This window comes from Antedon bifida, chromosome 3 (assembly GCF_963402885.1).
Source record: "Antedon bifida chromosome 3, ecAntBifi1.1, whole genome shotgun sequence".
Taxonomy (NCBI): Eukaryota; Metazoa; Echinodermata; class Crinoidea; order Comatulida; family Antedonidae; genus Antedon; species Antedon bifida.
Window position 1 is genome coordinate 15774501 of NC_136228.1, and position 27692 is coordinate 15802192.

The 27692-nt window shown below is 31.3% G+C and overlaps 1 protein-coding gene across 1 annotated transcript; it reads right to left on the reverse strand.

Moving 5' to 3' along the window:
- Window positions 1-1283: 1283 nt before the first annotated feature.
- On the reverse strand, window positions 1284-27692 carry LOC144837851 (uncharacterized). The gene is made up of 25 exons (XM_078693136.1): window positions 27661-27692; window positions 23538-24067; window positions 20766-20928; window positions 19138-19223; window positions 18221-18291; window positions 17845-17875; window positions 17651-17715; window positions 17095-17128; window positions 16876-16957; window positions 16756-16780; window positions 16479-16503; window positions 15417-15529; window positions 14517-14606; window positions 12222-12401; window positions 11813-12064; window positions 11423-11614; window positions 10965-11159; window positions 10424-10726; window positions 10261-10332; window positions 9349-9568; window positions 8358-8528; window positions 4614-4658; window positions 3946-4479; window positions 3714-3771; window positions 1284-3085 (listed from the first exon to the last, which is right to left on the reverse strand). The coding sequence occupies exons 1-24, from the start codon at window positions 27690-27692 to the stop codon at window positions 3752-3754; spliced, it is 3531 nt and encodes a 1176-aa protein (XP_078549262.1). The 3' UTR covers window positions 1284-3085; window positions 3714-3751.

The following is a 27692-nucleotide window of genomic DNA, read 5'->3' on the forward strand; positions in this document are numbered from 1 at the left end:
GACGCGAATCAACACACAGCGGAATAATTTTCTCGCGAGCGCCGTGAAGTCACATGGTCTAAGGCCTGTCCAATTACACGTGAAAATAATGCATTGAAATTCTTCGAATGAGGTTAAATTAACACTTTTTTTTATATAATAAATAAGTAATATCAAATTTTATTGAATTTTACAATGTTGATATACAAATTATATTACTTAAAACCGTGATTTTATTTAATTATTTTTACGAAAAATGACTAGTTCATACAATTGTCGACTGTGGGCGCAATTTGTTTACATCGTTCGTGGCTAAAAACGATCATTTTCGACGATGTTTTAAACCCTATATTTCGAAAACTACAAGTCATATTTTCATAATTCTTTCTTTATTATAATATTGATACAAAATACTAACAGGCAATGTATAATTTGTTTGAAAAATATTAACTTTTAATTTTACATCGTTATCCCTAGCAGTAGTGTTAATTAGGGGAAAATTTTGATAAAATTAGAAAAATCTAATTAACCTTTTTAATTAAAATCTTAATTTACGCAAGAAAAGCATGTTGACACCTAAGCTCTAGGAATGAAATGTGGGACATTATTTTGTATAACACAAAAGACAATCAGACCAACTGGTAAGACGATCGGGACCAACGTGGTTCTGAAAATACTGGACGATCGGGACCAACTGGTAAGGCGATCGGTGGTCCCGATCGTCTGTTCCCCCCCAGATTAGACTAGCCTATAGGCGCGCTAGGCCTAGTAGGCCTACCTAGAGGCCTTATTAGAGACCTGGCCTAGCATATAGTTTGTTAGCTAGCTAGGCTAGGTAGAGCCTATAGCCTAGGATACGAATATAAGATCCAAAAAAAGACCTGCTATTAAAACAATAGAGTATAAAGAATTCCGTATATGATATGGTATGATAATAATGAAACAAAACTTACTTCTTGCTTTTGACATTCTTTTGTATAAACCGTGTGGTGGGTGGTGATAAACTTTATTTTTTATAGAGGGCGCAATCACAATTGTCTACATTTTATCGCTGCAATATTATTATCGAAGAATTTTATTACTCGATCTCCGGCGGCGGGTTGGTGAAATGAATAATATTATTCCTATAATAAACAATACATTTTTAACAATAGCTAGCACGTACAATTTGATATAATGATCTCCTCGATGTTAAAATCTCCCCCTTCAAAAAAACACTATCCTTACAAATAAACAAATATGATTGTTTTTCATTCATTAGTATTTATTAAAAAATATATGAATAACATTAAAACATAGCAGCATACTGAATTGAGTTTTAATTTACAAAATTGAATTAAAAGTGAAAAAACATCAAAATATAAAACATATCATTCAACAAATAGACATCATAAAATGTATTCATATAATAATATAATTTAGTAATGTAAAAAAAAATTGAACACTATAAACAATCATTCATTTTAGATTTAAGCATTGTTTGTTTAACAATCGGATCAAATATGAAACAGGGCTAGAGAAGTGGTGTTTAGTAGCACAGTGAGATTCAACAAAGTTGTGTCTATGTCTAGTATGGTAAGGGGAAGGATTAGAGGCCGCAAGGATTTAATTCTGTTGAGAGCCATATATATAGTTACGACTTTATATATATATGGCTCTGATTCTGTTCCGCCGTTTACCTGGTCTCATTTGCATATGTTTTTGTTCGTTTTGTTTTTGTAATTCTGCATATAAAAAAATAAATTAACAAACTATATAATTAACTGGTTCTCTGAAGTTAAACAAAAAAATTGGAAGACATTCCGACTACTTCCAGTTCCTAGGTGTTTTTTCCTCTTTATTTTTAATATTTAAACTCTGTCCATTTACTGTACTGTACTATAATGTTGTCGGTTGAATTTCTTTAGGGGAACATTTTTGTTTTTAATAAAAAGGGGAATCAAGAGTGGACTTTGACCTTTGGATTATTTTTCAAAACAGAAGAAACATTTTAAACAAAATTGGATCTCTTAATTGGATAGAATGTAATCAATGAAGTAGATAAAGGCTTGTTTGATAAATTTCTTTCATGGAAAAATAATATTCATAGTTTATTTCAAAATGTAAGAAAAAAAAATAGGCATATTATTTAATTTGAGATATTTTGTTCCTCAAGACATCCTAATTATAATCTACAACTCATTTATTATTCCATTATTCTTTTATGGCATTGAGGTGTGAGGTAGCACATATTCTTCTTACTTAACTCAATTCTTATTCAAAAAATGTATGTTTGTCGTTTGATTTGCCTGTAATCTCAACCTAGAGACTCTAATATAAATGCACAACAAAATATAAAAACAGTTAAAATGGTCTTATCTCTAAATATAGCAATATGTAATGCCTGCAGGAACAGTAGCAATGTTCTATACCCACATGCGTGTAGGCCTACTGTTATTTTTTTTGTAATATTCCAGTATTGTTATTTTGTTTTGTCATCTTATTTTTGTTACTAATATTCATGTACCGTTTAGTACACTGAAATCTTATAATAAATCTTTCAACAGTAGAACGCCTCCTCTTTACTACTGGAGTAAACCTCTTCTTTAGGACACCCCTATTCAGGGGACACACCCCTATTCAGGGGACACACCCCTCCTCTTTACTACTGGAGTAAACCCCTTCTTTAGGACACCCCTATTCAGGGGACACTTTCTCATAAAATGAGGGGAAATATATGTTTCAACACTACAGCCAACTCCTAATCAGGGGACAACCCTATTAAAGGGACACGTTTGAGAGTGCCAAATGGTTGATTTAATCCTATTATAAGGGGACAGCAATTTGTTTTTGGAAAGAAAACACCACAGACAATAACTAGTGTGTTTGAAGTCTGGGATACCAGGGAATCTACAGTATGCTTTTGTACATTGAGGTATGACACGCTAACATTACATTGCAACCAAATCACTACTCAATTGGCAGATAAAAGAGTTCACAGGTAGATTGTACTGGTACCAGTTTTCAACACTTTAACGCCAACATTTGTATGAATAGAATGTCCATGTTTATTGCATCATTGGGCTAAGTCTGTGACTTAAGTCTTCATTATCATCCTCTGAGAGATCTATACGAATGAAATAACAGTATAACAGTTATCATAATTATTGTGGAAATTGTAATTGTTTTTTTAAGAATATGAATAATAAATATAAATTCATAAAACACCACAATATTTTCCAATGTAATAAATTCAATAGATTAGCATCATAATCATTGTTGAAATCATAATCATTATTTGAATATGATTGCAGTATAATTCATGAAACACCACAAAATCATTTCCAATTTCAGGAAATAAATTAAGTAGATAAGATTTATGAATAAAAATTCACGAAAAAACACAAAATCATTTCCAATTTTAAGTAATAAATTCAGCATTTTTATAATTATTGTTTAATAATCATAATCATTGTTTGAATATGATGATATAACATAATAATTATAATTCAATAATTTTCTATCTATAATCAGCTTTTAGAAACAACTATAGTATAAAACAAAACTATACTCACTCTTATTTTTTTATTCCTATATTAATATTCTACATAATAGATTCTTTGTGTTTTAAATCATAAATTTCATAGTAATCCTCATTACTACTTGGTCATTATCATCTTGTCAATAATCATACTAAAATCATGTAATTTTTATGTTTATCTCCCAATCCTGCATAATATTTATGAATAATTTACCTTCACTTTGTTCACATTGGTGACTTGATGATGCTGTCTTATTTCTTCTCATTATTGCCTGTAAATAATCAGTTAATGGCATTACTAATTTTAATGATTAAAATTTAACCAAATTTAATTTTGGTTAAATTATAATGTAAACTGGTTAAAGAATGAACGAGTCAATAACAATATATTTTATTACAGTTCTTAAATAAGAGTAAAGTTAGTAATGTTATTAACATATCATTACCAAGTAGTATGTCTCTTGCTTTTTTGCTTAGATGACGAGCAAAACTTTTTATTTTGTCTGGATCATCTGCTAATTCTGCCTCAATCTCCAGATGGAGAACTGCATCCCAAACATTGGAGAAGTTATGTTTTCTCAATTCATAGTGTGAAATAATTCTTTGGAATGCATCTGGGTGGATATCTAACATAGCTGTAAACAGTCGCTTTCTGTAAGATGACAACTTTGTATCAGACCTGTCCTGAACTTTGGTGTCTTTCATATATTGTATTACAATATCTTCAGCTTTCTTGATTTCCGATAGCTTTGTAATCTCCAAAAGAATGCTAACATTAGTTGGTGAGATTACACCTTTGTCGTAAAGTGCATTGAGTAAGTCATGTCCAGAAAAATCTAGATTTGTAACATAACTTAATCTTAAGTCATCAAATAAGAGGAATCTTATCATATGGTATCTTTCACCATCAAAGCATCTATTAAGATCAGATTTAAGGTCTCGAAATCTGTTCAAAGATTCAGAATCTGCCATTGTGTTTCCTGCAAATAAAATGACAGAAAATTATCATTATTGTTTCCCCCAATTTTGATCAAAACTAGTTTGAAATATTTAAATTGTTTTTATTTTCTCTCTTCACTCTACTTTTCACTCAACATATATTTCAATCAATTACCTTGATCTGTTTCAATTCCTTTTATTTCTTTTGGTCCACTTTTGCCTGCAAATAAAATACAAATGTTTATTTGCTTTTTACAAGATATCCCAGCTAATAGCAGCATGTTGTAACAATGTATAGATTATCAATAATGATTCTGATAGTACTACTACTGGTAAGAGGAATGAAGATATCACAGCTAATAGCAGCATGTTGTAACAATGTATAGATTATCAATAATGATTCTGCTAGTACTACTACTGGTAAGAGGAATGAAGATATCACAGCTAATAGCAGCATGTTGTAACAATGTATAGATTATCAATAATGATTCTGATAGTACTACTACTGGTAAGAGGAATGAAGATATCACAGCTAATAGCAGCATGTTGTAACAATGTATAGATTATCAATAATGATTCTGATAGTATACTACTACTGGTAAGAGGAATGAAGATATCACAGCTAATAGCAGCATGTTGTAACAATGTATAGATTATCAATAATGATTCTGATAGTATACTACTACTGGTAAGAGGAAAGAAGATATCACAGCTAATAGCAGCATGTTGTAACAATGTATAGATTATCAATAATGATTCTGATAGTACTACTACTACTGGTAAGAGGAATGAAGATATCACAGCTAATAGCAGCATGTTGTAACAATGTATAGATTATTAATAATGATTCTGATAGTATACTACTACTGGTAAGAGGAATGAAGATATCACAGCTAATAGCAGCATGTTGTAACAATGTATAGATTATCAATAATGATTCTGATAGTATACTACTACTGGTAAGAGGAATGAAGATATCACAGCTAATAGCAGCATATTGTAACAATGTATAGATTATCAATAATGATTCTGATAGTACTACTACTGGTAAGAGGAATGAAGATATCACAGCTAATAGCAGCATATTGTAACAATGTATAGATTATCAATAATGATTCTGATAGTACTACTACTGGTAAGAGGAATGAAGATATCACAGCTAATAGTAGAATGTTGTAACAATGTATAGATTATCAATAATGATTCTGATAGTACTACTGGTAAGAGGAATGAAGATATCACAGCTAATAGCAGCATGTTGTAACAATGTATAGATTATCAATAATGATTCTGATAGTACTACTACTGGTAAGAGGAATGAAGATATCACAGCTAATAGCAGCATGTTGTAACAATGTATAGATTATCAATAATGATTCTGTTAGTACTACTACTGGTAAGAGGAATGAAGATATCACAGCTAATAGCAGCATGTTGTAACAATGTATAGATTATCAATAATGATTCTGATAGTACTACTACTGGTAAGAGGAATGAAGATATCACAGCTAACAGCAGCTTCAAATTTATAAAATGTTTTTTTGTATTTTGAAGATTTATTTAATTTTAATATAATTATTTACATTTTTGCTTAAAGATGTATTGTTCCCCAAAATCATGAAAAATAAAGATTTTTAAAATCGGACTTTGAATAGGCCATTTTGCAGTTTTAATGAAGTTGTTCACTTCCATAAGAAAAAAAACTTGGGAAAAAAATTATTTCACCTATAAAAAGACAAAATAAACAGTTAAATTACCCAAAAACTCATTGTCTTCCAGACAATTTGACCATTTTTTGCTTTAAATTACATTTTTCTCAGGTAAATAAATTTTTTTCAGACCCAATTTTTTGTGAGAGTGAATAACTATTATGTGACATTAAAATAACATATTCAACAAAAAAATTTAAAAAAATAATTTTTTAGGGGGACAATATATCTTTAATCTTACAAAAAATTTTTTATACCATTTAATTATATTGTCTACACAATTACCGTATATTATTTTGTTAACATCAACTAACTGACTGCGTTTCTGACAAAATCTTTATTTCAATTTGTTTTGCGTTGTTGTTGTTGTTTTTTTTTCTTTTTTTGGTAAAATAAGTAAGTGAAACTAGATTTGATTAGTCAGTATGACGAATTATAGGTTATATGCATTGATTTAAATAAAGGTGATTGATTTTTTAAAAGATATATTAATTGATTGATTTTGTCAGAATCTTTAATTATTTATAATATATGATAGGCTCTTGCTAACGCAAATACAATAGCTGATATCACAATCCGATCAAATATCCATCTACGTATAATGTCATAGACCACATTTGTTACATAATAATAAAGATATAAGTTACTTTTTATCTAGATTTTATTATAAATCATGCGTATAATCTATACACTAAGAAATAAAATTGATCAAACAATACGGATAATAAAAAAAATCTTATTTCGTTTCGTTCCAAAGGTGAGACTCGATCTTGGTACCTTGAATACCATAGACACGAGCACAGACCACCGAGCCATACACAACTGACTCAAAGTTGAGGAAAGATTCCTCCGTGTATTTACTATACAGTAACCACTTACTTTGGTGCAAATAGATTTTTACATACCGCAATGAATTATCATTTTTTACTATGATGACATCTTTAAAAATGTAAAAATATTATGCACTGTCAAAGTATATACTTTTAACTTTAATATATGAACATTTTAAAGAAGAAAGAAATGTTTAGTTTGTTATTTTGGACCAAGAAAATGTCATAGTTGGTTTGATTGTCAAAATAAATTTTTTTAAATTTAATATGCAATTAATGATGACTTAATTTCATAATAAATTAAATATGATACACACATTTTAAGAAAATGAAATGCAAAATAGGAGATCCTGAGCATTCTGACGACCTATATTAATTTAAATTTAGTATATTTTCACCATATATGGCCATACTGCGTTGAAACACCGATTCTCGTCAGATCACCGTTAAGCAACGTTGGGCCCGGTTGCGTTCTGGATGGGAGACTGTCTAGAAATAGCGGCGGGTACTGTATATACACCAGAGAGTGATGGTATAATGATAATATCGGACTAGCATGTAATAGGCATGGGTTTGAGGTTATCTGTACGATATTAATTGCATCCTTAAGCAAGATGCTTTACTCTCATTGCCTCGTCCTTCGGATGGGATGTAAAGCCGTTGGTCCCGTGTACTTAACAGTGCACGTTCAAGAACTTGGTACACTATTCGAAAAGACTAGGGGATTGTCTCCCGGTGTGCTGATCTGGTAGGCGCTGCTGGCTGCCCTGGGTCCGTGGAGGGCCTAATCCGAATTTCCAGTTAAACTTGAGGACCAGTAACAATACACACATACACTATTTTGTTAACTTACACATGCGTAGCCTGTCCCTTTTGCTTGTATTACGCAATTTCGAGTTGAAAGGTGAAAATTATTAAAGAAAGGTTGTAAAATGTTTTACACGCAGTGCGAGTGCAAAAATCCGTGCACTCATAGCAATTTTTTAAATACTTAAAATTGCTTAAAACATACTCTAATTTCATGGAAAATTTTAAGAGCTATATGTGCTACGCACGTAATTGTATGGCCATATGATAAAATATGACCTGAAATTTATGAGTACCAAATTTTGTTTAATTATGATACATGCTTGTGAAGATAAGATTCCAAACGTGATTTCGTTAAATATTTGATTGCGCACCGTGAAAAGAGAATCACATCGATTCCTGGCCATAAGGAATATACTCTGGAAAATTGACGTGGCTAGATGAAATTGATCTCAAAATGATTGACGGACAGTGCTAAGGAAAGAATAAATAAATAAATAAAGATTCTAACATGCATGATAATGCATATAACCTAATAAAATTAAACTTGATGTCTACATTAATTACTCTTACCGCCAAATATTCTTGTGTAATAATATGAGACATCCATCTTGTAAATACACCAGGCTGCTACCAGAGTTACAACACCAGCAATTCCTGCTGGTATACCACAACCTATCAATACTGCAAAATCTGCAACTGAAACTGCTGCCACAGCTGCAAATTTATGCCAGTGGTTTGATTCTGAAATTAAAATCAAAACTCTTTACTTATTTAATAAAAATCAACTTAGCAAAAATTTAACCTTTTAACAATTTCTGTATCATTTCTTCCAGATGTGTATACATCAACGATTTTGTTTGGGGTTTTTTTTTTTAGTTTTGAGTCAAATTGTAGAAAAATAACATTTTCCAAAAAAATCGTAAGTAATGATTATTCAAAATTTTGTTTGCATGTTACGATAAACATGATATTGCCCTATTAGCTAAAATACAACTTTCCAAGGTCGAAATGACTAAACATGTGATAGAGGGTGCAAGTTACAACAAATTTTAAGACGATATTAACAAATATAGAGGACGCATCTTGTAAATAGTTTTAATGAATTGCAAATATCTTCAAAATTATCGAAAACTACAGAGGGTGCTACATATTATAGGCAAATACGATTAAATAATTGTTTTTCCTATATACATGGTAACGACGGGTATACACAGTCTAAGTTCAACAACATTTGTTTATAGGCCTACCTGGTACACGCAGTGAAAGGGTCAATATATCAAATAGCTGCTGTTGCTGATTTAGATGGTGTCTCCCAGATCTTATATTTTCTACTGACTTCCACAGAAATGTATTTTATACTTAATTTTATTTATTTAATATTTAGGTTTTTCTCCACATTTTATCTGTTAATTCTTTACATACATTTAATTATTTATACTTATTTTTCTGCTGACTCATATAATTACAGATTAACAGTCTGTACCTTTGACTTTATCTTTGTTTATTGGTCAAACAATTAATAAAATAAAATCAAACTTGCTGTCTCTGTTATTACTCTTACCTCCAAATAGCCGCTTGTAACGTGCAACATCCATCCTCAAATACTTTTCAGTTTTGGTGCATGGTAACTTCTCGTCCTGGAAATCACTAAGATTTTGAATGTGCTTCTTTTCTGATGTATTATTACTACATACACCACAAAGTATGCATCTCTTAAATTGAATTCCTCTTCTACCACCATCTTTAGTAGGTTCAAATGACTTCTGGATCGTTAACAAAACCTACAAATATAAATTGAAGGTTAATTTTCAAAAACATGCAATAAACACATAAACAATGTAGCACACATTTTTAAAATGTTTACTAAACATTTACAATACAAAAAGAAAAAGTAAAACAATAATAATTAAAATAAATCTTAAAGTTAAGGTGAATTATCACTACTATCCACATTTTACATAGTTTGTCACAAATGTAACAAAATCTTTACCATAAGATCTGTCACCATTAACAATAAACCTCATTATTGTTTATAAAGTTTTAATTGCAGGCATTGAGGTCAAGATTCATGACCATATAAAAATTAAAAATAATAAAACTTCAGAGTGTGTAGGCATGCTATTGATTTGCATCTACATTTCAGTGAAAATCACTTATAAACTAGTTTTGATAACTGTACTTTAAGTTGTTTGTATTTTAAATTTATATAATATTAAGATTATATCATTAATTTGTTAAAGATGTAATGTTTTTATAAATCTTTTGTCAATAATCAATTTCATATTCAATTAAAAATGTATATCAATAAAAATTACAAATTATATTACACATCAAGTAAACTACACAAACATGATTTTAAATATTTAAGTTATTTTAAAGTATGTCATAATTATAAAAAAACAAATAAACAAAATAAATAACAAATAAATAAAAAATCATATAGTTTTAAAAACTGATATATGAAATAACATACTTCTTTACATGCTTCAGAAGAGGGTTCTTCATTACTTGCTTCATTAGCATCATTTGTTCTTTTAATAGTCACCTGAAAAAAGAAGAAAAGTAATGTTCTGATATCTGAATTTGAGTTTATGTTTAGATTAAATTATGACACAAGAAATTATATGATACAGTACCTTTAACAAGAACTGTCTTTCATTCTCCGTAGTCACAAGTTTGACAAGAGATAAGGTCACATGATGATCTTGGTCGAAGTAAAGTTCAGCATGATTATACAAGAGTATTGGGTCAACACCTTTCTTTTGAAATTTGTTGAGGAAATCAATAATCATATATGGAAACAATACATCTGGCAGATATCCCTTAAAGTCATAATAGACACTGATAGATTGTGAATCATCAGGCACTGGTTTCACTTCACTTGATGTCTTGAAAGCAAGGCGTAGTGGCACATAAAATGATCGCTTTCCAACAGATTCCTGAAATAGTTGATTTGTAAAATGCTATTTAGATTTCTTTTAATAAGAAAACGAAGATCATACCCTGTACATGTTAAAAACATCTTCAGCAGAAAGTTTAATCAACATATGTCATAACCCTACAAATAATATTGATTTTTTGTCAAATTTCACCAATTATGTATCATAACAAAAATAATTGTTTATACATAATCTTGCATGCAAAACATGTTAGAAAAGATAACTGAACAAAACCTACTGTAGATGTACTTGCCACATCTTGGCTGCTGGTTGTCGTCCTCTCACAAATGAAACCTAATTGAATCATCAGTGCTACAAGAAACTCAAAATTCTGTCCTTCATCAACTTCACGCGTTTTCCATAACTTTCGCAATAATTTTTCCTCAAGTATGCCCTCGTCAAGCTTATTAAAAGCCTCCCTATAGGTAGTCGTCTAAAAACAAAACAGCAACTATTAGCCATGTTAATGTTGCCTTTATTTACTACAGTTATAGTACAATTTAAAGTCTGACAGGAATGCAGGAAGATTAACAAACACAGAAAACTTGGTACAATTCTTTATAGCCTTTGGGATCATATTTCAGAAAATATAATTTGTTTGCTTAATAGACAATTTTTTAGAAGAATATTGAACAAGGTTATTAGAACCAACAATTGCATATAATAAAAAAATAAATAACCTCAGAGCCTACTTACTATTTCTGATGGAATGACCGTTACAAAAGCAGTGACAATTTTAACCATTCTCATCGGATCTAGCACGACTTGATCCCTTAACAGTTTGTTGTCAGGCATGTAAACAATTTCCCCAAGATCGTACAAGAAGTTAAGTAGGACTAATTGGTCCTTTTCGTCAACAATACCATTCTTACCTGCCAGTATTTTGAGCTAAAGATGAAAAGAAAAAAACAATTTTACCATATAGAGATAAATTAAATAATTTATTTATTTTACAGCAAGCAATATGTAAGAAGAAAACGAAGATGAATTTTGTTCAGATACTTATGATGTAACTGAAGTTGTTCAAACATTATTTTATTTCAAAATGTTTCTTTTCTGAGGAATATTAATAATAATAAAGTTTACCTCTTTCAAAAGACACAAAGAATTGTGTTTCTTTTTCCTTAGATTATGTATGTTACAACGGAAACGCATCCACTTTAAAGGAACAGGCTTTTCTAAATAAGCCATAAACTGCTCAATAACTTTTTTGAGTTCAATAAAGCTCTTATGTGTAGTGTCTCTGCTGTTTTCAATGCCACAATATCGGTGATATACATGTTTTTCATACAGTTTCCCTTTAAGTGCATTTCGAACCTGATCAAACACTTCCTGTTCCTGTTTGTAAACAATTCAAAGAAAAAATGTTTGTTTATATCATGAGGACATAACTTCTTATGCAATATTCCTATTTAATAAAAGTATGATAATAGTACTCCAGTTTCTATTGCTTTGTGCATTTTCTTATAATATAGAAATACAAAGTAATATTAACCTTAGCATTTTGTTCTTCTTCAGTCTTGCCAAGCTCACCCTTATGTGTACCCACAATAAGGATAGTTGGTTCGTAAACTTCCTTCTCCAAGTTTTCTCTTCCAATACGACTATGAGAATAAACTGACTGGATGAAGGATAATAAAAACTGAAGATTGGACCAATGATGTTCACACTTTTTCTGTAAAAAAAAATTACATCATTATATTTTTGCTGGATGTATTGAAACTGATTTTAACTCATTTTTAACGCTACAAATGTCAATCGATTTACATAAACAGCTTTTTTACCCCGTCCATCACCCCCACCTAATTTCAAATCTTGGTTAATTTACGATGAACTAAAAAGATATCATTATCAAAACCGGGTGTTCCTGACGATATTCCACATTGCCAAAGAAAACCCCACCTACAATTACTGCTTTTCATCCCATATCTCTCACTCGAACGTTGGCCAAAGTAGCGGGACATTTAATAACTAATCAACTTTTACCATCTATTCACGCAAATATTAACAAAAGGCAGTACGGTAACCAGAAAGCCCACTGTCTCATTGACGTTTACCATCAAATTGTGTCAAATGCTGAAAATTCTGGCAGTATCAGTACACTGATACTGACTTGACTCAATTGATCACAAAGTTGCCTTTTATCATCTTCAAAACATGGGTGTGTATCCCCAACGATCCTTCAGTGAGTGGTAGACTTCCTGACTGACAGACAACAAAGAGTTCGGTACAAGGGTACCTTCTCCGAGTGGACTTCACTATCTGGTGGAGCACCACAAGGTACTATCCTTGCGGCAATCATTTTCCTTTGCGTTATCAATGATGCTTTTGCATGTGATCCAAAAATTAATATTTGGGTGAGAACAATTTAACTAGTAATCCCAGTAGGCTTCAAGTCTTCAAGTATCTCTTGATGAGTTAGCCATCATGGAGACTACAAATAAACTGAAAATCAATCCTACTGTATCAAATACCAAGCGATACAAATATATTTTGGTAAAAACATAATTGCACCTCCCATACTAAGTATAAGTGACAATGCCTTGAATGTTGTTAACTGTGTCTAATTATTAGGAGTGAATTTACAATATAACCTAAAATGAGAAAAAAAAAACCCAAATTAATTCGCAAATCAAATAAAAAAATGTTTTGAAAACAATAGGTCTAAACCATATACAAGTCGTATCTTCGGCCTATTATGGAATATTCATATCCAATACGGAACGCTGGTCTAATATGTGACCACAGTATAAGATTAGAACGTGTCCAAAAGAGAGTATATAAAATTATCTTAGGAAAAGAATACTGTAATTTAATATGTAAATGCCCTTCTCACACTCCAACTTCAATCTCTTGAACATAGGAAGACTGTGTTAAGTCGATCGTTTGCGTTAAAATGTACAAAAACCACAATGGCGCTCAGAAAGCAGAGTGAATATCAGGAATATAAATGGTGTTACTAACCCTGGTATTCCCTGTTTCCAATACCCCCCCCTTCCCCCACACACCGCTGGAGGCTCAAACCCAACTTAATACGACCATTGAATTTAATAATATATATTTTATAGCTAAGAAATGAAATGAATGCAATATAAACTTATAGAATTGATTGTTAAAATAACTATGATAATATATGAATACAATAATAATAACAACAATAATAATAATAATAACCGGTTTTCAGCTATTAAAAACAATTATCGTAGAAGGAGATAGGTAAATGCGAAGCATCCTCGTATTAGACTCGTATTAGACAGTGTATACCACGATCGGAAAACACCCCTATTTGGGGCAAATATGTTTTAATTGTCAATAACTAATTATCAAATTCAATTTAATTAGTAAACAGGGTTACATCAGGTGGTTAAAATCAGTAACGAAAGTAAGAACTAACTTTATATACCATCGAGTAAACATTCTAGAAGTAACACGCGATTTACCAAATTTTGCCCTTACGTAAATTTATATAGATTGTATAATTATATTTCACATAAATATTGATATTTTTTAATTAGTCAATTAATGTCGTTTGTATGGTTTCTTGATTTTTATTATCATGTTTTTTGTTAGTATTAGTATAGTACATAATAGTATTGTTGTTGTTGATTTATCTAACCTTTAATTGTAAAAGATACTTTATTTCAGCTTTTGGCTGCCATTGTATTTTAATGTTTTTGGAAATAAAAGATACCATGAATAATTTTCATAAAACCAAACTCTTTGTAATGCCATAGAAAAATGAAGAAAGACTTGTTCCACAAGAACCTTACATAAACTTCAAAATACTTACTCCAGTAGAATCAATGACACTAGCACGATGTTTAAGGTTCACACTGAGGTCAAAGACTACAACATAAAGTGCTTCTGATGTTACAAACATCTGGAAGAAACACATATAATTACACAAATGTTATAACTGCAAGGCTTTCTGATTATGCTCCAATAGCATTTACTCTGTAGGTAGTTCATAACCTGAAAATGAACTGATAGCATGGCACAGTTCAATGTTATTTCACTGCAAAGAAGCAATCATCAAAAGGCCTTCATTTGATAATTCCTCATTTCCAGATATACAATAAATATTCTCAAAGCATACTGTATTTGTCTCTTCATATTTAACTGGCTGCTAAACTTACTAAATCCTCAGCTACATCCAAGTTAGCTTATTCACAGCGAAACTGATCCACTACTAGACTAGCTAGACCTATAAGACCAAGTCCATGGTTATGGATGGGTTCGCTTCGCTTCGGCCTAGCCTACAGCCGAATTGCGTTGTATCCCTCGACTTTGTCTAGGGATATAGTATAGTCTACAGATCACCTAGCGTTATATTTTTAACCATGCCCCAACCAGCCCAGTAAGTATTTGTATACTACTCTATAGACCGACAATTAACCAATCAGATGTGATGAATTGAAAGGTGCCAGTATATGAAAGTAGCCTACAATCCCTTTGAATTGGCTGGCATGGAGTTTTTGTAGTACAGTATGAGAATATATATTTTAAAAAAACAGCCAATAATTCTGCTGTTTACAATGGAGTTTATTAATTATGATGTATTATTAATTATTTTGACAAACACTGCACTAAAATAAAAGTTTGTTTTTCTATAGTGCTTTTGTGTATTACATATGTATTTGAGCAATGTGTGAACAAAATTAACCTACAAGACACAAATATCATAACTTACGCGATGTATACCATGATATATTTGTTGTCCCCCATGATCCCAGATGTTAAATGTATCTTCATAGGTTTCTCCTTTACTTTTCTCAATATCCTCAAGTGCATCTTTATCTATACCTGTGGAGAAAATATAATAATTGAACAATTTAATTTCATGCTTCTTTACTTTAAATGTGAAAGATATTTTTAGGAAAACAAATTGTTTTAAAGCTTATTTATTCTTTCCTATGTATTATTTTGTACACCTGAGACCCATTTAATCAATCTACATTAGTTTTCATTTTTCCTTATGCCAGGAATTGCTTTAATAAGCTTTTAATGAGGGGTGAAATTACTCATTAAATTACTTTTTACCCTTTTCACACCTGCAAAAAGTGAAAACTTGTAAAAAGTTGCAAAGTGTAAAGACAATTTTGTAGAAGGTACGCACTCTGGTATTAAACTGACCAATCAGAGTAATCAAATAGTGTGCAACTATGCTTTCCTCCCAAGATTTTGCAAGGTTTGCATATGCGTGTATGAAAATGTGTAATAAGTCGGAAGACCAAACCTGGTTACAATAACTTGTAACAATTTATGCAGATATGAAAAGGGTATATTGTAATTAAACCAAATTCAGTGCCCATAAATATATATAATATAACCTTTTTAGTACAGTAATTTAATTTTAGTAATTGTTTAACTTGAAATCGCATTTTACAAGCAACAACAGTGTAAGGTCAAAAAAGTGTACAAATGTTTATGAAAGCTCATCAGAATGCACATTGACCTCATTTTAATTATTTATATACTGTATATAATCATAGGTATGATTTATTATGAAAGTAAGAGAAAAAAAGTGGTTTATGTCTTATTCGGTATTAAAAAGAAATTTTTGAAATATTTTCGATCAAACAAACTATATAAACCATATATGAACCATAACGTTATAACATATAATGCATATAACCTATAATTTGTCATAGTGACAAATTAAAATATAGTTGAAAGTTTGTCATTAAACTCTAACATAATCTGAATCATCAACACCTTAACTAATTTTTAATATTCTGAAAAATGTATTTACCGTCTTGGGGCAATTCCTTGTCAACCTGATAGATACAATAAATGAAATATCAAATAAATAAACATTTTTTAATCTCATAATTTTGAATGTTATAAATCATAAATTATAGTACTAGTTGTCATCAGCAGCACATCATCTATGTATATTTATATCAATTATTCTCGATTTCCTTATCATGAAAACCCAGTTTGCTCAATTATCTGCATCTGTTAAACAACCCGTCATTAATTGTTTCTAACACAGGTGTACAGAATTTTAAAACTAAAAAGGTACATACCTTCTGCAGCCAATTTCTTGTTAACCTGATAAATAAAATAAAATTATATAGGCATTTACATTTTTCTGTTTTCCTCATACTTTCAAATGTTATGTTTGGTAATAATATTTATAGACCTACTCTACTGTATAGTTCTGTACTCGCATCTTGATCTGTCTGGATTGATCTCTCATTGTGTTCAGCATTCTTTGTAGTGGTTTCCCTGTTCAATACAAAAATATATTATCAAAAATGTAAAAGATAGGTCGACATTTGAAAATTTTAAAAATGTATGCAAAGTTATTTACATATTCTATGCATACTTAAAGTTTACACATAAAAACAGTACAGCAAACTTACATATACTACTCTGGGTAGCTTTATTCGTCTTGTTCTAAAGATACAGTAAATAAAATGAATATTGATTATTGAAACATGAACTGGTTTTGACTATAGAATTTCAATAGTAAAAGAAAACAGGAGATATTTTTAGATTATATTTGGTATCAACATTTCAACATATTCCTACTTGCACATGTATAATTCAATGGGCAGGCAAAATTGAATTTATGCTTATTTTTAATTGAAAATGTAAATTTTGTTGATATATATATATATGAAATAATGACAATGCTGTGGGTATCGGTGGCTGGATCTCAATGGAGATACAAAATAAAATAAGCAAAAAGCTAAATCAAAACGATAAAGTATAAAATAGCCAGAAAAATTAGCGTAGCTATCGGGCAACACTAGCCCTTCATCAGTATAATATGTATGTATATTTTTGTATTTTAAGTGTGAATTTGTATGAGCTGCCACAATGGATTAATTTCTTGTACTGTATATCATGCAAGACCAATGAAGTTTTCTGTATTCTGTATTCTCTGTAGTGCACTATAAATTACAGTGTACTCACATCTTGTTCTGTCTCAATTGGTTTATCATCAGGGTCAGAATTCTCCACAGTCGTTTCAGTGTTTACTAAGTAGAATTTATTTTTCAGTGAATGCAAAAAGATAGATTGATGACAGTTTTAATCATTTGAAAACCATTAAAAAACATGATAAATGCTTGTACATATTATGCCTTTACTTGTATAAAAACACTTACCTAAACTATCGGTAGGTTTCTTAGTACTTTCCTAAGAAATGAAATAAACTTTATTAATCAATTCCCGAATCTGTCCACAATTTTAGAGTAAAGTAATTGATCATAAAAAACTATAAAAAAAATGTGTCCAAGTACTTTTATCAGAGTGCGCTTTTATTATACTTACTCCTCCTATGCGAAGTTTTATAACCACATATTAAAGCAGAAAAAGACTGGGCGGAACACGGGTTACTGTTATTTGATCATAAAAATTCTAAAAACATAAATTGTACAATACTTTTGCTTACAAAGTTTGATGTGGGTGGTTTGTTATAGTATGAAAGTCATGCAGGCACTATTAATCAATGTTATTTTTGCATGACATTTGTTGACTTACGTTTTTTGATGAACTTTCAATTAGACTCAGTTTTCCAGTGACCCCTTTTATATACTGTTTCAAAGGAATACCTACAAAACAAGTGTTTATTGTAGCTTTCATTTCAATTTTCTGGATATTTACAAATGTCAAACTCATAACTGATTATTAAAGTATGTATGAAGTAATTCCGAATGAAGTATTAAACAATTTAACATAAAAGTGAATGGTCTAACAATTAGACTAGTATTATTATTATTATTATATCAAAATTCATAAAGCGTCAATTCAAAGACCGAGGTACAAACTAAATGGTGCTATGCATGTTGTGTGGGTGCTGCAAAAGAAAACGACTATTACCAAAGGTTTTAGTAGCTATGCATGGAACAGAGTAGTAGTAGTACTAATAGCCAGACTATAATAGTTCACACAACTAGCCAGTCAATCTAATCAGCAAAAAAGTTCTCCAAACTGCAGGGATAATTTTCTGAGATCATAAAGAAACTTTCACAAGAAAACAATAACACAAAACACTCCACAGCATTATATGGTTCTAGTACTGTTTCTAGTACGCTTTATCTTGAAGTTGAAGAGAAATTATTTTTGATCTTTTAACAAACGAAAATATTCTCTTCATTCAATAAATACAAATAATTCATTATTTGTTTTAAATCACATTAATGGCCAAGTTAGCCACAGCAAGAAGTTGGATATTAGATTTTTCAGTGTCGCATTATATATTGGCCTATCATGTGAATGAATAAAACTATTGACTATTATCACTTTACAAATGCCATGTGATACACAATCAGCTATTAAATTAAATGGCAAGTTTTTTTTTTGGAGCTAATAATATTTCACTTTGACAGTATTTGTGCTGGCTTGATTGATTTTATAATGATGGAAATAATGTTATTGCTAAATTTATTCATAGTTACCACTCTCAGTTCTAGCTTCTGTCCATTTTGTGCTTACAGTTCTTATCACTGCTATTCCATCTGTAACTTTATGGGCTTCCTCAAATCTGAAGTAAATATAATTGAAACATAATCAACTTGTGTCACTTTTGAATAAAGTAATAAAAAAAGACTAGTCAGGCCTGTAACTAGAAGTTTTTGCTGATATCTCCCATATCACCCATTTTCGGAAGTACAAATCATGAATATTGTTAAATAAACATAAAATATGTGCAAAATGTTTTTATAATCAGTCATTAATTGAATGGCAATACATTTTAACCATAATGCATAAGGCCTCTATGAGCTTCACATTAAAAATAATAAGTTTTCAATAACATTTATAAAAAAATTTGAACTAACAGGCCACAAATGGCATCAACTGGAAATTAATTGATTATTGGAAATATTTGTTGAATAACTTCACCCTTTTTTCGGGGTTTATTGTACTTCATTGTGTCTTCTGCTAAAGTAGCAGTACAGAATCTGCCACTGGGACAGTTTTTACAACAATTGCAAGTGGTTTGCACCTGCATTATGCATTTTGTAAGATTTTAAAACTATACAAGAGGCATCTTTAGAAGTTGATATTCCTTTTGTTACATAAATCACACCATAATAATAAAAACAATTAGGATAAATAAATGTTAGTGATGAGCTTATGGATGATTTTAAAAAATTAGAAAAATGTTAAAAAACACTACAGTTTGCACCACGAAAAAATGGTGGTAATAAACGTAGACAGTGTGCCTATGCTTATACACTGTGGTGTTTTTTCGGTGAATTTTAGCCAATCCAAACAATCTTCATACGACCCTCTGTTAAATTAACATGGTTTCTTGAAATCCCCATACAAATGTTATGTTATTTCTGTTTTTTACGCTTGGACGGTCACGACTGCAAAATTCATCTATTACATTCATTATTACATTCAATAATGCTGTACGCGGTTAAGTCAATAGTTATGCAAAGCTGTGCAGCGCACCCAAACCAATCCTTTGAATCCACCCTTGGATTAGTCCAGATAGACCATGTGCAAGACAAAACGTGTGGGTATTTGCGTCCAGCAATCAAAAAACCAGAATCCAAAATCTGCCGATCACAGGAAAGCTCAGCTTTGATTGGCTTACAATGACATCATACCAAAAATTAAATAAATGGACCTTCTTTTTGGTACATTTTCTGTAAATGATTTGAATAATAAATGCCTGATATTGAGAAAATAACGTTTTTTAACACTTAAAATTAATATTTCTCGGACAAAAAAGCACATGGCACGTGGAACTTGTGGTAGGAAGACAACTGGGCCGGCGTTTATTTAGTAAACAAAACCTGTATGTGCTGATGATAGTTGATAGATTTTAATAACCACATATTAATCACATGTTTGGTAGTTGAATGTTTGAAATAATAAATGTTAACGTACAAGGAGTTGAATCGTGGCAATTAACTCTCAGTAATAACCCTAAGGGTAAAAACCCATTAGTAGGCCAAGCCCAGGGCTAGAACGCAAATTACATTTTATCCTCCGAAAATTTAGAAGGGGGCGGGGAGGGGAGGGTGGATTCGCGCCTGTTCAGTGTAGTTAAAAATACAGTAGGCCTACTTACGGCTTTCCAAGACATGCATTTATGAGGCATGTTTTACCCACTCCTTCCTGCCCAATCACCTTAAGCATTCCAAGATTGACATTAATGGAACCTTCTTTCAAGGCTTCAATGTACGCTTTCTTAACATCTGCACCACGAGCAATAATAGCAGATGGAACATAGTCTAAAAAAACAATCAAAATATTCACACTATTAAAGTACAGTAAATCAAGTAAAATTAACTATCAAGCATGTCTTTAAGAGTATTTTGAATAGAATGCTTTTTTTTGTGATAAATATATGGATATATCAGAATAATCCAATTTTAGAATCTGTGTATATACGGTAGTTTTTAAGTATTAAAAAAAAGTCCTCTATTGACAACTTATGCAAACAAATTTCTGCTGCTATCCATGATTCTTGAGATACCAGTACCACTAAAAATAGTCGTAGGTCAAGGAAGACAGTAAACTGCTGGAATAGCAACTGCACAATTGCCAGACAACGATTTTGATTTGGTATATGGAAAGACTCTGTGAGGCCTAGGTCCGCCAAATATTTTTATGTTATAAACTTGCCAAAAAAACACTACAGACTCGTTTGTAGATCGTCTGTTAATAATGTTGCTAACAAAAAGTACACTTTGAATAGGTTATATAAAGAAAAAAATCCCAGAAAATTCTGGAACGTAATTATGTGAGGGTCCCTAATGATCAGCTTCGGCTGGATGGACCACCCTTGTAAAATATTGTTGAAAAAAAGGAATACAATATACAAATATAAACAAACTGTATAGACTTTAAAGATGTATTGTCCCTTTGACAAATTCCAAAAAAATAAAAAATAACAGATTTCGGAAAAAGGTGGGTCATTTTGAAGTATCATAATAGTTATTAACTATCACCAAAAATTTGTCGAAAAAAAAATCATTTAACTGAAATACAGACGTTTTTTTGTTAAAAAAATAACTTTGACTTCCAGTCAAAGTTTTCAATCAAAACATATCCCATAATGAAACGCGCTTGTTTGGCTACTTTGTATGCATAATCATAAAACTTCCTCACGATCTGTGTGAAAATACCTTCTCAACCGTGACGAGTTGTAAACAATCCTAATTAGCATATGCATAATGCGTACTCATGGTTTGAAATCTTTGTTTACTTTCGTTCGCGACGATTTTCCAGACGAAATGTAATCAAACTAATTTACCAGTTAATTACGTAAACTTGTTGCTTTGGGCTCGAATTTTCGACTTAAAGTGAATAACTTTAATATTACTTTGGTATGGCTAATTTAAATTTAGAATATTTTGACCTTCATTTTTTTGTGTTTCAAGGGACAATACATCTTTAATTATCAACTGCATTTGGAGTAGACTCTAAAAAATCAGATAAGTAGGTAGGCGATTTTATTTTGTTCCTCCATTTCAAAGTAAATGTATAGTTGTTTAAATGAACAACAAACATAACATATCCATTTACATTAATTTCCACTTCTCTCCTTCCTTCCACAAATCATTCAACTTTTTAATTATACAAATTTAATTCTAACATAATTGAATTTTTACTCATGTTTTATAGCGTTCTCTTCCTGTAAATTGTTTACCTTTTGTATTGCTACATATTTTTATATATTTGTAAAACAAGCAATACATTTCTGAAAGATAATTTGAATTTAATAACGTCACAAACTTCATAAATATAGCAATTGTTCTAAAATCATGTACATCCCTAATACGTTGTCAAAATATGATTCTCGGTAAAGTTGTCCAGTTTATTTCATTTTAAAAACACGAGAGTGTCGCTCTCCTTTCTGATTAAATAACAAAACGCTTCACTGTTGCTTTAAGACCATATTGAAACAATGATGAAGATAGTACAGTACTACTGCTTTATGATAAATAACAGTTTGTTGTGCTTTTTTGTTATTATAACAAGATGCAACAGATGTTGAAAAGAGTATTCAGGATAAAACTTTGCAATACCGACAGCCATATTTATTGGATATTGGCAATAGGACGGTCATAATAACCCAACCAGTACTTTCATTCAGTGGCTGTTATACAACATAGAAGCCATAGTTAGGCTTTTTAGGTCTCATTATATTTTCCTGAATGACATTTGTGGACTTTGTAGATGTTCCCCAAGTATTAGGATAACATTATTGTTTTGAATTTATAATAATACTGAAAAAGACTATAGTAGTTTCTTGATTACAGTAATATTTAAATTAGAAGTCAGTCGATTTTTGTTGAAAAATTAATTTTCCAATCTTCTTAGTTAATCTTTGAATCGATTGAAACATCCTCAATGTCAATCGATCCGATTTGTTCCTAATCACTGCCGTATCGATTGAATATTCAGTCGATTAATTTAAAAGCATTGGAAAGAAGATATGAGTTTTGTTTTGTCCCTATTGGTTTCCAGTGATTATTGCTACGTTTAACTTTCTGCCTGTGAGATATTTAGCTTTCCATCGAAAAGACAAAATGAATAGTCAGTCTTGGTTTCATAGGTGGCAGTGTCGTAGATTTCGATTGTGTATAACAAATTTGATTTAACAAATTTGATTTAACAAATTTGATTTAACAAATTTGATTTAACAATAGAATTACAATAATAGAGCAGGATGACAATCCTCATAGAAAATATAAGATTCCAGGGTTCAACAGTCGGATTGAAAACGGTCATTGTCAAAATGACAGTCATGACATCACTAATACTGCTATTAACATGTCCAGACATGTAGCAGTGGTAAAGACAAAAACAAGAAATAAAATGTGGAAATACTTACCCAATAACATTCTTTTTGCACTTGCATTCAACTGATCGCCAAATTTTGCCAATTTCTCCGGTGTGTTTAATTCGAGTTCTTTCTCCAGATGAAATACCAAATCCCATTTGTTTTCAAATCCAAGTGAACCAAATCCGTAGTACGCAATCAAGTCGTGCAAATCACCTCCGGCATTATCCGTGATTTCAATCATAGCGTTATAGAAGTGTTTACGCTCTGAAAACAAACTTGCCTTACACGGACCGGTATCGTCATATTGTCTACCAACGCCTCGTTTATATTTCTTTACAATGGCTTTTGCTTTGGCATTTCCTGACACCTCTGCAATTTCTGACATTATTTTAACATCATTGTATGAGATTTTGCCTTTATCCTTAAGTTTATTAAATAAATCCATTCCCGTGTAGTGGTCATTTGCCAATTCACCAACCGGTAGATGATCATGTAGAAGAAATCTCAACTCCCGTCGTTTAACTCCTGGATAAGCCTTACTGAATTCTTGACAAAAGTCTCTAAGCCTATAAGCATTACTGTAATTGTAAAAATAAAATATTAATCTTATTTAACTTATCAGAATATATAGTTTGAAATTGCATTTTTACATATTACTTTTTCATACTTATAAGCAAAGTACTTTTTTTACGATGATTATTGTATTGCAAACATGTATCTAACATAATAAATAAATAATTTTGTTTGACAAATCCAAAAGAAATTACTCACATTCTTTAGCTTTCGCCATCTTGTCTGATGGCTTGATCACAAGTGATCCGGTCCACTGCTACTTCCTGGAAATCTGTTGTTATTGTTTCTAGGTGACGTCATACTTTTTCGTAGCAATGATGTGTATACGTGATCGAGATATACAGCCCCTTCGTCGCGGTTGATTGCGTTAGCCCCCCTCTTTCTGATTTGGATTGCCTCTCTGATTCTACGCTTGAATGGGTTAGAGTAAATACACCCGGGCAACTAAAAAGGAATCAACATCCGAAATCCACAAATCCGCCATCACAGACCATGCAGCGCAAGAAAACCACATCATCGATTGGGAGGGGGCCAAAATTCTTGACAGAGACTCTAACCCATTCAAGCGTAGAATCAGAGAGGCAATCCAAATCAGAAAGAGGGGGGGCTAACGCAATCAACCGCGACGAAGGGGCTGTATATCTCGATCACGTATACACATCATTGCTACGAAAAAGTATGACGTCACCTAGAAACAATAACAACAGATTTCCAGGAAGTAGCAGTGGACCGGATCACTTGTGATCAAGCCATCAGACAAGATGGCGAAAGCTAAAGAATGTGAGTAATTTCTTTTGGATTTGTCAAACAAAATTATTTATTTATTACCTACAACAATCCTACAAAATGGACTTATTTATTTATTTATTTATTTCATTTTCTTTCAGTAGGGTAGCCCTCTCAGTAATAAAATAAAACTGCTCTTCCGAGGGGCCCTACAACACATTTAAACATAATTTTAAAACAACTTAAACTAAACTTAAACTAAAACTAAACTTCAATGCATGTTCTCATTATTAGTTATCCGCTTGGTATACCAAGCGGATAACTCCTTGTTATTGTATGGGATCAATAGTTTTTTTCTGTATTATTCTTCTTTCCTTCCTTCCTTTTTGTGAGTCGCGTTTCTCTAAAATGTGTAAACATAACATTTCATAACTTTGACAACATATGGGCATTTACGTGAAGTTGTGCACCTCCTATTTTTGAATGACGTCATAGTTGCGCAACGTGACTTACGCGCAATTTTATGAATTTCAATGATTGATCATAGATTAAAAACCAAAAGTCATTTAGTATTGACACTTTGACAAAATTTAAGTCATATCAGGGGCAAACTTTCTACGGATTAAAAATGGCATGTTTCACAAGAAGTTACGCGCGCACGCGCATTTAAAATTTCAAAATGCCCAAAATTAATTTCTAATCAACTTTTTATGCGTTTCTTGTCATTTTGAGCTTGTCAAAAATTCCCACGGGCGCGCAATTTTTTACGCACGCGGTGCGCACGTAGCGTTAAAAACATATTTTTTTCTCTTGAATTATATTTTTCAAGCCTTTCCTAGTAATTTTGAAAACAATTTAGACCTTTTCCAGTTTAAATAACGCCATACGAACACGTTGAATAAGACAATTTGTGCGCGTTTTTTATGAAAAAGCTTAAAAAATCGTCAAAATTATGTCTTTTTTTAAACAGTCATAGTTTCTAAAGTAAACCGTGAACCGTTTATTTTTATTACAAAATCTAGAAGTTGATGAGTTGTAGATATCGGATCATGCATCGATAAGGCTAAAAAAACATTGTGACGTCATCGTATGGCCACACGAATGTAAAATATAGGATTTTTGTCTCTTTCGTTATTGCTCATCACATTCAATGGAGCGCATCACGCTTATCTGTATTCCTTTTTCTCCTACATTTATATATTGTGTAGGTCAATCAACTTTCTTTAGCATGAGATAAAAATATTTTAATTTTTATGACGTCATCATGCCTAAAAATTTTAATTACGTGGGTCATTAATTTCATCTTTACAGTAAATTTTAATCTGTAATAGCTCGTAAGAATAAAATGTGATAATCACGATTAAAATGTTTTCTGGAAGCTATTGGATCGTAGATACGAATTTATGTAAACATTTTGCCAATCGGATGTTGTGACGTCATCATATGGCCAGTTGAATAAAAAAAGTCGTATTTTCATATTTTGCGTAATAGTTCATCACATTTAAAAGGGTGCGCATCTATATTTTACGTGTTCAAATTTCTTCTACACGTTAATATGTTGTTCCTGAGATAATTTTCTTCTGAAATTGCTATCTAAGTGTTTCATTTTGATACCGTCGCCATGTTAAAAATTGGAATAAATGGCGGGTCCCGTAATTTCACCTATTCTACACTGTATGTAATATGTATACAGATTATACTGTTTGCATGTATATACTATATCACACAAAATTGACAGAATTCAGCGCTAACAGCATATCATATTTTTCAGTTCTTGTCATAATGCCATAATCTTTATCTGTGTGCAATATTCCAACGTATGACGTGCACGTGGCGTTTGTCGTTGTGCGGATAACTAACTCGTCAAAGTGACGAGTTTCATGTCTAGTTATTATAACTTTTATACCATATTTTAATATATTTCACTGCAACCATCCTAGACCACCGGCAACAATAAATGAATCTTAACAAGTGATTTAAAACGGTTATAATTGTTTTGTTTTCTTAATTCATAAGGTAGGCCATTCCAGAGTGAACTTCCATAATAAACAAAACTACGTTTGTATATTTCGAGGTTACATCTGGGCAAATACAACAGATTATTTTCATAGTTTCTGGTTGGAATATTGTGTACACTACTAATATATTGCAAAACATCACATAAGTATGAAGGTACAGATTCTTGTAAACATCTAAATATTGTACAAATTGTATGATATTCAATTCTTGTCTTAATTGTTAGCCAACCTAAATCATAATGCATTTGTCTTACAGGAGTTCGAATATCAGCACCTAGTATTAATCGTGCAGCTCTATTTTGTTTTCACGGATGTATCTAACATGTTGTCTGAAGGTGCAGCTCCGTAAAACAAATAAATCACTAGTGGCATCCTTTTCTTTTTGGATAAACGCACATATTGTGTGATCTGTCATTCTCCTTTTTTTGTATGTGTTTATCTATACTGAACCGGTGGTTCTTAACATCCGTTGACTAGTAAAATGACAGTATTTTTCTTTTTAAACCGTGAAGCGAATAATTATTTAAGAATGTTAATTTAATCTACAAAAATAGATTGGTTTAAAGCAAAATAATAAATGTTTTCTATTAGGAAAGAATAATTCCATTCGCTACAAGCCTACAAAGGTATTCAACTTGGCTTCTCTGCCAGTAAATGTGTCAACTCATAAAATCTTCTCCCCATTCCACTCATAAACTTTTATCAATTGATAAGACCAGATGAAGAAAGTTATGAAATGAGAATAACTTCGCATGATTGCTTGAATGCATACTGAGGTATACAGTAGTTCTTCAACTTCAACAAATAATCTGTAACTATTTCTAGTTGCATGAATGTTATGTTATTATTCTTACCTGTTACGTTTCTTTTTCTTGCCTCTTGCCAT

Bases quoted from the DNA above. Each gene is read 5' to 3' on its own strand.
- LOC144837851 (XM_078693136.1), bottom strand. From the start codon at position 27,692: ATGGCAAGAGGCAAGAAAAAGAAACGTAACAG. The intron at 17,876-18,220 runs GTAAGTCAACAA...TTCATTTCTTAG, and splicing joins TTGAAAGTTCATCAAAAAAC to GAAAGTACTAAGAAACCTAC. The intron at 10,727-10,964 runs GTAGGTTTTGTT...CAACTATTTCAG, and splicing joins ATGTGGCAAGTACATCTACA to GAATCTGTTGGAAAGCGATC.